This window comes from Rhinatrema bivittatum, chromosome 4, assembly GCF_901001135.1.
Source record: "Rhinatrema bivittatum chromosome 4, aRhiBiv1.1, whole genome shotgun sequence".
NCBI classification, from domain to species: Eukaryota; Metazoa; Chordata; class Amphibia; order Gymnophiona; family Rhinatrematidae; genus Rhinatrema; species Rhinatrema bivittatum.
The window spans coordinates 20,633,070-20,645,666 of NC_042618.1; the positions used below are offsets into that span (position 1 = coordinate 20,633,070).

The 12,597-nt window shown below is 44.3% G+C and overlaps 1 protein-coding gene across 2 annotated transcripts in view; it reads right to left on the minus strand.

Moving 5' to 3' along the window:
* Positions 1-12,597, minus strand: part of TC2N (tandem C2 domains, nuclear) — a 110,709-nt gene that overhangs the window by 21,337 nt on the left and 76,775 nt on the right. For both annotated transcript variants that reach the window (XM_029597810.1, XM_029597809.1), the window contains 3 exons: positions 4,631-4,731; positions 2,246-2,362; positions 1,672-1,863 (listed from right to left, as the gene is read on the minus strand). In XM_029597810.1, the coding sequence (XP_029453670.1) occupies positions 1,672-1,863; positions 2,246-2,362; positions 4,631-4,731 (410 nt within the window). The remainder of the gene's footprint in view (positions 1-1,671; positions 1,864-2,245; positions 2,363-4,630; positions 4,732-12,597) is intronic.

Genomic DNA, 12,597 nt, shown 5'->3' on the forward strand with positions numbered 1-12,597 from the left:
ACTCACTGGGATTCAAACCAGCCACAATGGTGCAATGGGGAATAAATGGTCACCATGTACTTAAGAAAGCATTTCAACACTTCCAACTCATCGTGTCATCTTAGTTGAAATGGTCCCCCACGCAGGGCCGGTGCAAGGGTATTAGGCGCCCTAGGTAAGCCTTCTGTCTTGCGCCCGCTTCCCCCTCCGTTGCACCATCCCCCCCTCCACCTGTCACACCTCCTCCCCAATCTCAGCCCTGGCTCCTACCACATTCGCTCCCGCCGAGCGAATGCTTCTCTGGACCACGAGCAGGATGGGCGCTGCTTGCGGCCCGCCGAATCTCTAACTCCTCTGCCGCGAGCGGGATAGGCTCCACGTGCTGCTCTTCAGCGCCCCCTATGGTCCGGCACCCGGGGCGACCGCCCAGCTGGCCTAATGGGACGCGCCGGCCCTGCCCCTACGACGTGTAGCGCGTGGACTCAAATGTCCAGCTGTGCATCCTCAAACTGCAAAACCTTTAAACTGAAAGCAAATTAAAAGGTCCTATTCTTATTTTTATAGTTCTGATGATTGCTATTATGTTTGTACTTACTGTTTTGTGTTTGCTCAGTCATCCAATAAAAATTGTTCAAATAAAAAAAAAAAAAGGTTGTTTTTTTCCCCCACGATTTCAAAGCAAGCCTGCTGGCGCTGTAATGCCCAACGAGGCTGATCTTGCCGTGTGCCAGGAGTCAATGTACAGATATAATAACCTTTAGCCTGCGTCTCCAGCTGATGCTGTCGCCTGCTAAATATCAGGTCTTGATGCCCTCAGGGGGTATTTTTCAGTTCCCAAACACCTTTTACTTGGTGAAATCAAAATGCTTCTTTTGACTAAACCTATCAATATAGAACTTTGCTGGATGGTCGCTGGAAGGGGAAGACGCCACCAAATCTAAATAAATATCTGAAAACTGGATCAGCTGGACTGGAAGTCTTGGGGGAGGGGGGGGGGGGGAACGAATTAAGGGCACTGGAAGCTACCTGCTCCCAGCATGGACCGTCTATGCTTTAATGAGCACGTGCCGTGCATTTACCACTTCCATTTCCCTCTCGGATCTGCTGAACCAAAAAAGTTTCCCCTCCAGCTCTCTTAGGTTACGCGGTACCCGTTGTGCCTTGCTGGCCACATCCACGAGATGAAGAGACCAAAATCAGTGCCTGTGAATTATTGGCGGTGCAGGAAGCCCTATGCCCACAACCGACGATCACTGGCCCTAATGCCCCTGAAACGTAACTGGCAAACAGTATGCCAGTTCATGTCAGATAGTGGCAGGGTGGTAACGCTATGTTTTGAATCTTATAAAAAGTTTAACAAGCGTATACAGAAATAACCAGGTCTGTCTGCACAGGTCTGAATGGCAGCCGGATGTCTGTTGACATTTTAGTGATGTAACTGCTGCCCAGAAATAATTATACATCTCAAAAAGCCAATTTTAGATATTCATGTCCCATTCCACGGGCCTATACGACACCTCTTGATCAGTTAAAACTGGCCTTCGTTAGCACCGTACAATCATAGACCACTTGGCTCCCTAGAATCGGAGATCAGCGCGTCTGTATCGCTTCTCCACCGGCTCCCTTAACTTTCATGCTTCCCCTCCGTTTCCGCCATTCACAGCCCTCCCTAGGATGATGCCTGCCACTCACCACGGCTTTTGAGACCTGCGTGATTTCCAGCCAGTGGTCAGACTCCTCAGAGCTGAGCTCTCGGAGGGCGAGCGAGCACTGCCCTATTGTCTTCTTCCTGGGAGTCTGGCTCTGAACTTTAAACAGGAGGCTCACAGTCTGCAGGCTCTGAAGCTTGAGGGTGAACACAAAGGTTTCCATGAACTGAATGGCCTGAAAGAAACACACAGCGAGTTAAGTATATAAAAATGTCCATTGGGAGGGAAGCTGGAACAGCTGCGGGGTGGCGGTGGGGCTGTGACTGCTGTGCAAGTAACTGCACACGCAGGACAATCAAGGCCCCGCGCTCTTTAAAACCTTTCAGCGACGCCGACATTTTGTTGCAGCGCATTTTGTGTTTTTAAAGGGAAACAAATAATTCGTTTTGCTGGTGACCTCTACTTGCATTAATCTACTGGAAATAAAATATTCTTTGAAGATGACAGAGAAGTTGTCACTGAAAAAATAAAAAGGACATTGAAAGAGAACACTTATCACAGACATACATGCATTTAAAAAAAAAAAAAAGATTTTACCTGCTTTGTGTTAAACTTACATTGGAGCCTTCTTTGACAGAAGATTTGAACTGCACTGGCTTTGGTAAAGTAATGATTCCTTTGATAGAAATATTAGGACTTTCTCCACAACTAGCTGGCCAACTCAGGTCTTTCAGCTGAAACATTAAAAGCAAGGTCGTCGGTCACGTGAGAGAAGACATTACCCTACATTCCGTGAGATTCAATGGTTTATGAGGCAAAGTCGCGACAGAGAAAGGAAACAGCTGTACAACCAAAAGATTTGTCCTGCATTAGAGGCCCTGCCAAGTCACAACCGTACCGTACATTAAAGACCTGATTTTCAAATGCATTTCTGTGCATTAACCCCCTCCCCCCCAGGTTTCATGCGTGTAAGCAGCCCTCTGAAAATCCACGAAGGGTGGGGGTGTAGTTTGGGTAAAAGTATATCCAAAATCCTATTGTGTGCATACCTTTACCTGCAGCGGAGTTGGATCTGGGAAAGGATTCACGCGCAGATCCACGGGAAGAAAGTGACACCGGCTCAGAGTAGGATGATGTAACTTCCTGCACGGAAGTCTGCGCGCGGTTTGGGACAAAAGTATGAATTATCACGGCGGGCTTGTGCGCCTACGTCCATTTTGAAAATTCAGGCTAAAGCCTATTGGGTAGAAAGCCCCGCCCCACCCCAGCCCACCCCCGATGTCTGAAAATTGCCCTCCAAAACAGCCACTTTCCTTCATTCCCAGAGAGAACCACTGCAAGGAGCGACCGTTCCCCTACAATAATGTCGTGGCGGGGTAACACGCAGCCCGAGCCTCAGAAGGGACCCGCGGCTCTTTACGACCCTCAGCATGGCTCTTGTACGACACTGAATTTTTAAAAGAGCAAAAGACTAAGACCTAAGCCTTAAACCTGCAGGTCAGAAGGAAGAGAATTACGCGGTTCTTGAGGAGAACGCGGCTGAGGTGGCTTCAGTGAGCGACACCAGGCTGGAAGCCGCGGCTGCACCTATTAACAATGGGCGGGGATGGGCATCATTCTGACAACGGAGACTCGTTCGCCCGCAGCACGGGTGTCGGTGCACAGCGACGAGCGAGCCGGCCGCTACGGAAACTGAATGTTAATGTCACCTCCCTTGCAAGGCATCCTGTCTGAAATCCAGAAGCATGGCTAGAGGGTGGCGAGAAAGCAGGCAGCCAGAAACGGGCAAAAAACTGGCCGGGTTTGATCGACATCTGCGTGGGACAGTTCGGGTGAGTGGGTCCCTGCCTTGAAACCCATGCGGATGTAGCAGACGACCTTACCGGTTCAGTCCCAGCCCTATCTCTCCATGGTTTCATGGGCCTGGTACAATAAATATTTTGCCCATAGCAATTTTCCCAATGGTGAGATTGAATAAAAAAAAAAAGACAAAATCACGCACCATTCTGATCTGATAACAGCACATGACCTTTTACTGCCACAACTCTATATGAACGGATAATGAGACTCCCTCTTTACAATCATAGGCAAGTGAATATTCATATATAATAAATCATCTTTGCTTATCATGGATTCTCATTACTCCTTACAGCAAGTATTAGATCCATGCAGGGCCTGATTCAACGAGGTCTTTTCCCCACACACCCCCAACAGAAGAAAAGCCTCTGTGAATCGGGTGGGCCGTGTGATTAGCTCATCTAATTCTGGGTGTCCACCGTTTCTTCAAGGCAGTTCTCTCTCCCTCTAGGCTCTTCTAATAACCCGAGTATGATCTGGCCCATCATTTCAAAAGGTACGTTAGTCATTCAGAAGACCAGCGCTGGGCGAACTGGGGCCCGGGGAACAAACTCAGTGCTGGTCCCAGCTGGTGCCAGGCCTCGGCGACATGGTTCAGTTTCACCAGAGGGGCCCCAACTCATGACTCCCCCAAAACAGCCCTGATCATGCATAAAAAAAAAAATATTAAAAAAAAAATTTTTCTTCAATGTTTTGCAGGCCACGTTTGCCAATCCTTTGTCTATCTATTGTTGAATTGAGTTGCCAATCCTTTGTCTATCTATTGTTGAGTTGAGTTGCCAATCCTTTGTCTATCTATTGTTGAGTTGAGTTGAGTGGTACAAGTCAGACACTGCACGCCCATCTATTGTTGACTCAACTCAACAATAGATGGGCGTGCAGTGTCTGACTTGTACCACTGCTTAGTTTACTGAGAGATCTGGAGGCTCATATTTGATAAATGCTTTTATACAGGACAATTCACTGTATAAGCTGATCTTTTCAAACATAGCCTAACTGGTAATCTGCAGGCAGAGGACAGTGAGTCACAGCCCTGGCAGCTCCCGACACCAGGATCTGTGTTTTGTTTTTTTTTGAAACAAAGTACAATGAAGCATTTACTTGACCGAGACAGTAGATAAATAAGCCCAGTTACCTGATCTTACCTGTAAGACTGTGATCCAGACCTGCTCCACATCAGGGCTGTAACGCAATTTAACATTGAGTCTCCCAGAGTCTCTTTCATCCCCTGATAACGTAATTGTATCTGGAAAACAAGGAATGCCATTAAAACCAGTCTCTCAAAGCCAGCCAGGAAACAGTGACCCTACTGTGAAGCATCACAATCCAAAATGTAAGGAGGAAAAAAAAAATAAAAAATCTACAGGTCGACACTAGAAAGGGTTTGTCTGGGTAATTTCCAAGTTAACTGCACAGTCCCCATTATTTATATTTCCTGCCCTGCTGAAATTTTACCTGGGTGACATTTAAATCGGATAAAAAGGGGGGGAGGAGAGGTAGCATTCAGGCACCATGGCCTAAATTTCTCTGGGTAGTGCAGGCATCCAATGTCGCTTGGGATAATTTCAGCCGGGTAAGTCTCATCATGGAAGATCACCAGGGAATATTCCGAGGCAGGACTGACCCAGGTAACGTCCCACCGAGTATCCCATCTCAAGTTACCCGGTTAAACTTTGTCTAAGGCAACTCCTGCTCGCTGCACCGCTCAGGACGGGACCTCCTAGTCACCAAGAAAGCTTTTGTTTAAAACGCCTCGGTCTGAACCAAACAGATCTTTGGCATCGTTATAGAAATGGATGGAGCGGAGATGGCGACAGAGTGCTAGGTTTACATTAAAAAAAAAAAAAAAAATCTTCCGTCAGTTATAGCACAAAGGGAACAGGGTGGTGCTGTCCCTAGGATGGTAAAGAGGGGCAATAATTACAGCCGAAGGATGCTGCACCACTTAGTGGAGACGAGATTTGGGCAAAGCAGCAGGTCAACCAATTTTTTTTTTTTTGGGTGGTGTTGAAACATTGCCGTTCCTGGTTTAAAAGCACTGCTATGTATGCACAGTGAGGAGAGAAATTTTTCTGTTAAGAAAAAAAAAAATACAACCCAGAAAAATGCTATAAAATGAAGGGTAGAACACTACCTGACACAAAACACTACCAATCCACACACAGTGGGGGTACTTACTAGAAACACAATGCAGCGTTGTTTCTATAAAATAAAGGGTAGCATGTTCGTCCACGCCCAGCTCGGCAGAGCATGGAGGGCGGGAGTCACGGAGCTGCTGCAGGGACACAGCCCTGGCAAAGGGCCGAGAAGGGAGCTGGAGACATGGCACCCAGAGGGAAAAAACAACTTCTTGCTAAATCTTTGGTACAGCGCATAGCATTGCAATATTTGTGCACAGCCAGAGACCTTAGGAGGTCACTTCAATGGAGCTTGCACATTTCGGGTCTGTTAAAAGCTGGAGTGCTGCTTTAATACAGCTGGCGATAAAAAAAAAAAGTCACCACCCCGGGCATGGTAGCACCTGCCAGGTACAGCAAATTAACTCCTTCAAGCAATCCTTCGTACACCTGAAATGCAGAGCCTCAGGACCATTACTGTGTTACCTAAAGCAACAGTGTCTCCCGCTCCCCGCAGGTGAGCTGGAGAAGGTAAGGATTAGGACGGGTTTACCACCCCAGTTTCTTTCCATGTATGGGAAAGCTTAAAACAAAAGCTTTCAGGTAACTGAATGAAATCTGAGATATTTATTTATTTATTTATTTCGGATTTTTATATACCGACATTCTCAATACAAGTATCGAATCAGGTCGGTTTACATAGAACAATAACTGTCGCAATAAAGGCGTTACATTAAACAGCGTTTCTTAACATATGAGTAACATATAACATATAACATATAAATATAAATAATACAACTTAAATATTACATAGACAATAATAATAATAATTCGTCAACAGGACGAGGATCAATGTAAGGAATGTTTAAAGCGTGAATAAATATCTTGAATAATTAGAGGGGTAGTCTAAATTGTGATGTGTGGGTACATAGACCTTGTTGAAGTGCAAAAATCCGAGTTATGCATGAATTAAAGAAGACTGATGAATCAGAGAAGGAGTCTTAAACAGGTGAGTTGTTCAGATCTGGCGTGGTTGGTTCTTGAGGGGAATATGGGTGATCGAGGATCTGATGTTAAAGCTTAGATAAAGCTTAGATAAAGCTAAGTTGCTTACCTGTAACAGGTGTTCTCTGCAGGCAGCAGGACAAATCGGCCGCCCAAGCGGGTGGCGTCATCCGAAGGCAGCGAGAGAGTTTTCTGTGCATGAATAACTTTCAACCCTAAGGGGAGGAGGGTGGAATTGTGTGGCCGATTTGTCCTGCTGTCTATGAAGGAGGACCACCTGTTACAGGTAAAGCCACTCTGCAGTCACCGTGGGCAAGCAGGACCATGATCAGCCACGCAAGTATGTACGCCAGTATCTGTGGTATTTTCACATTAGCGCTGGAACACGCAAACCCATGCTGTGTTAGAGGGAGCGTGGAAGGAATTAATTACAGGAGCTCTTGTAAAATGCATGGCCAAAAGTGCTGTCTGACCTTGCAAACGTTTTCTATGGAAGCAGAGCCAGGATGGGCTGAGGCAGCTGCCGCGGCCCTGACTTGACGGTTGCTCAGAGTCGATTATCACGCCAAGATCTCTGGCAAATGGAGTAGGGGGTCAAATTGGTGTTCTCAAATTTAAATGCTGGAATATTCGACTGTGAATATTTTCTAAGAATATTATTTCAGTTTTCTCTGTATTCAGGATTAGTTTCATTTGTGATAAGAGGTTTTTTTTTTATGGCGTTCAAATAAATAGTCTCTCCTCCCTCCTATGCTCCTCGGGCTGCGATGCTGTCAATCTTTCTGCAGTGGCAGCAGCAGCAGCAGCAATGGCTGAAGAAACTTAAAATCCGCACAGGGCCAGTGAAACATGAGGCAGCCCTTACCTTTCTCCTACACAAGCTTATTCATTGCAGCGTCCTGAAATCAAGCGTGGCTGGGGGGTCCGCCAGAACAGATTTGGGAATCACTTACATAGGTCCTTCAGCCTTGTACACCTTCCTCAATTAATTTTCAGGCTCATAGGCTCCCCCTAAGTTTTTATAATTAAACTCAGCTATCATTATGGAGCCACCTCAACCCTTCCCAGAACAATCCTGTAAAATCACATTAGTAGGTCCATATTCAAAAGCCATTTAGATGGGTAATGTAATAGTTATCCATGTAAATGGCTTACCTGGTTATATTCAGCCCTACCCAGCTAAATTCTAGCCGGCTATTAAGTTAGGAAGCTATACTTTAGCTAGATAAATTAGAGACGCTCCAGGGGTTTAACTGGGAGGAGCTGAGATAGCCCCTAAGTTAACCGGCTATCTTCAATATTCAAAGTTAGCCGGATGACTTAGCCGGCTAAGCACCTGATTCACTAAGGGTTTTTCCCCATGGACACAAAACGGGAGAAAAGCCTTAATGAATCTGGCCCTAGGTCTGATCGAGTCAAAATGCTGTCCTAAAGTTAGCCGGCTATCCAATTAAGATAGCCGGTTACATTCAATAGTGTGGCTGCACTGTTGAATATGCCTCCAAAGTTAGCCGGATAAGTTTACTATCCGGACCACGTCTGAATACAGACCTCCATACTTTGAAATATTAAATTTTGTTTTGCAAAAGAAATGTTTAAATAAGTCATATCGCAGTATCTGATGAATAAGTGATCTGTGATTTTTGGAAACTGACTCCAAAAATAAGATCCCAAGAAATACCTACGTTTAATCAATTTAAAGATATTCATAATGTGTTGATTGAAGCTAATCTCTGAAACTGAGCTGTAACTCTTTCCCTTTACTTCTCACCACAGGAAATGACGCTATCATGTCAAATAGATTAAGGATTTACAAAGAGTCTATCAAGGGCCATATTTCATTTGAAGTTCCCCCTGAGGCAGAAACAGAAGTTTTGAAACGCGGACCATGTCGGGATGGGATTGATGTTTGATGCATTAAGAAAAGATAAGTTTTTCTTACAATCATAACATTTTTTTTAAAAAAGGAGTGACATTTGCCAGATGATCAGATGCAAGACTATGAAGGTCTGTTGACCGGTAAAGTCTATTATGATGGCATAACATTGATTTATGATATCAGCATAATCTAAGGGAAAGTGTCTGTTTGCAATCTGTCTTGTATTTCCCAGTGTTTTTCACGCTGTGAGTTTACTGAATTCATTCCTATTAGGTTTTCACCTCAGTTACAGTGACACAAAGTCCCTCGATTACCAGGCACTTTGTGAAGTAACATTAAAAAAAAAAGTCACTCAGAGCCTATAAACAGTAGTAAGCCTGCCATACCAACACAGCATTAACTCCCAGACTTAAATAGCAACAACTCTGATTGAAAAGGCAGCACTGCAAATATTCCACCTGGGCCTAAAACACCAATACACCTTCTAGTGGGAAAACTGGACTGCTGCAGATCCCTACACAGAACTTACACGCTGGCAGAATGTGTCACCTCCATCATACACACACACACACACACCTCTCTCACCAAATACAGAACAAGGGATTCACAAATTAGAAATAGAATTCTGCTAAGCTCACCAGTCTCCCACCCCCACTGCTTTCTGTTCCCTGCACACAGGGGAGGGGGGGGGGAACAAGAGAGAAGGGGCTGGATCAGGGAGGGCTGTTCTTTGCTTTGCACTGGGCTCTGTGTACTCCAGGCTCACATCCACTCCCCATCCAGTTCCTTGCATGCTGCCTGAGAGGGGTGGGGAAGGGCTGGAGAAGGATGCAGAGGCCTGAGCTCTGCTGCCTGAGATTTTGGGCACTGGCTAATAGAGGCTTCGGAGCAGAGCTTTGTGTGATTATGCCCATAGGTAAAAGCAGCCTCGCTGATGATGCCCCTTTGGGCGCAACTCCCGGAGGGGGCATCCAACCCCCTCGCTCCATCCTAATCCCAGCTCTGGTAAAATGTATGAAGAGCCTGTTTGCTCTTAATGGCCTGTGGTCTCAGAAAACAAATGTTGGCATCACAATGGACTGATCTAAATAAAACTGAGACCATCCTTTGATAGAAGTTTAGGGTAAGTTTTCAAAACTACTCTGTTGTGGAAAATCTGAGTATAAGGAGAGTATGAGAGTAGAGCTTGCAATTTACTTACTCTTTGGCAGAAGTAACTGCTCTCAAAAATAAGGAATTTTAGTTCTGTTGCTGTTAAAGGTCGAATGGTGATTTCATGAGCTGAGCCAGAGCTGCATTTAGATCCCCAGGAGGAGCTTTAACAGGTGGTTTAACATGTATTACGATTTTCATGAATCTGAAAACTGAGGTTGATGGGAGATAGGAACTCCTTATTTTCATGGTATGAGCTGAACTCTGACAGAGATAGTTTTCCGTCGTGAGTCAGATAGGCTTAGCAAGTAAAAGGGGAACAGGACACTTAAAGGGGACCTGATTGAAATGTGAATACCAGATAGAAAACCTTTTCCATTTGAAGTTGTACGACCTTCTGATACAGTATTTTCTTGAAGCTAGAAGAACCTTGCTTACTTCATCAGGTAACTGTATAAAGACACTAGTTGACTTTGAACATCCATGCAGTCAAAGCCAATGACTGAAAATTGGGATGAAGAAGATTCCCATTGCACTGCATGATTACAATACTGTTAATTTTATTGGATGTTGAACAGCTTGGCACTGAAGTCACAGAAACCAAATTTGACATGGCCAAAAGGGAGCCATCAAAATCATTAGTCCCTTTTCTCAATTTCTGAATTGTCTTGGTTATACGTGGATTAGGGGAAATTCATAGAGAAGACCTTAATTCCATGTGAATGAGAAAGCATCCATACTTAGATGCTGGTCCCTTGCTGGTCTTCTGGAGAAGTATGAAGGAACTGTTGTTCAATGGCGTTGCAAAGAGGTCTATTTGTGAAGTGCCAAAAGTCGAAATAGCCCTTGCGCTATGTTGTGGTCTATTGACCATTCGTGTGGTTGTAGTCGGTGACTTAGGCTGTCGGCTATCTGATTTTGGTTTCTTGGAAGACATATGGGAGCTTGCCCATTTCTAAATCTTGAATGTTTGTTGACAAATATTGAAAGAGTTCCTCCTTGCTTGTTGATATAGTACATCACTGCTTGGTTGTCTGTTTGAATCAATACCACTTTGTTCTTTAACCATGGCAATTCTAAATTATTTATGTGAAGTAGCTTGTCTTGTGGTGAATAGGTTCCTTGACAACAGAGGTTGTTTAAATGAGCTCCCTCCATCTTTGATTGGAGATATCAATGGTAACTATCATTTGAAATTCAGGTTGGTGAAAACATTGACCTTGCAAAAAAAGACTGAAGGGATACAACTACCATGCTTGGGAATGGATCAGAGTGTTGTGTGACTGGCCTTGTACAAGAAACACAAAATTCAATGAGTTTCACACATTTATTGTGCAACTAAAGTGCAAACTGCACACTGCTTTATATCTTGAACAATACGCTCTACATTCATATACTTCCTTCTCTGAATATGATATTAAATTTCCAAATGCCATTCACCACCAATTTAAAATTCTTTATTCCGGCATCTCTCTACCATCATCCAACGCGTTTTCAGACACGCACCACCTTTTGTATGTGTGGCGGGTAGAGAGATGCCGGAATAAAGAATTTTAAATTGGTGGTGAATGGCATTTGGAAATTTAATATCATATTCAGAGAAGGAAGTATATGAATGTAGAGCGTATTGTTCAAGATATAAAGCAGCGTGCAGTTTGTACATTAGTTGCACAATAACATGTTTGCTTGCTCTTTAGCCTCCTTTGTCACATGTCCAGACCCAAGCAGCTTCTACTGCCATTCCTAGCTTTAAACAGTGCAGTCTCAAACCCTAGGACAACCATCTGCATGTCTAACAGAGGAATTCAAACCTGGAATCCCGGAAGTTTCCCATGGCACCCAAAGGGCTTGTCTTGAATTTTTCTTTCTTCAGGTGTATGTTGAGATTTCTGAGGTCCGCAATGGGATGGAGGCTACCTGTCTTCTTTGGAGTGAAATGGTATTTGGAATAGAATCCTGTGCTCTTTTTCTGTATCGGAACATGCTCTATGGTATCGATGGACAAGAGGGCTGACAGCAACTGTTGGAGGACTTCAAGCTTTTATGTGTTTATAGATTGGCTCTTTGGAGGATTGTTCTGGGGAGAACATTTGAAATTTAATTGGTTTCCCCCTGTTATGAAAAACCGTGTTGGGCTGAAATGTTGGCATCTTTCCCCTACTGGGAGGCTGTATAAATTTTTAAAGGGAAGTTTTGTTCATTTTGCAGTGAAAAGCTAGGATTAGTCTGCAGTTGTTGCAGAGATTTAAGTTGTTCTTTCTGTGTTACATGGCCTCCTCTGCTGCTTCTATTGCTGTTGAAGGTGAGGCCACTGAAAAGAAAATGATTGGTACTTTCTCCTTGAACACAAAAGTACTGTCTCCTATAGTGTCGAGATTCACTTTTTCTACTTGAAGATGGTTGTTCAGCTGTAGCTGCTGATCGGACAAAGGCGAGTGAAGCAGTGATCTTTAATAAGATCTTCTGTTACTTTCACTTCTTCTCCAAAGAGACTGTCATCTGTGCATGGGATATCAGTTTTTCGTACACATCGTCATGGAGTCCAAAAGCACGAAGCCATGCTATTCTTCTGGCTCCAATCACCACTGCCAAAGTCCTAGAAGAAATATTGTATGCATCATATGCCAATCTAATAAGATGTTTTCCACATTCTTCTGATTCTTGCAGAACTAACGTGAAGTGATCTACCGAGCCAGCTGGAAGGTGCTATGTCATGTCCTGCAGTTTTTGTAAGGATGTATATGTGTATTGAACCATATGTAGCTGATGAGCAGCTTGTAATGTCCCTCACCTCTGATCTGAAGCAACTCTGGCAACTTGATTCTCTTTCGGAGGGAAAGCCTACGTCACCTCCCACAGTTATGAATGTAGTCGTTAATATTTTTTGTAACTGATGTTATACTTGTTGTGTTACGCCTGTAAACTGTTGTTATACCTGTAAACTGGAGTGAATGCCTTT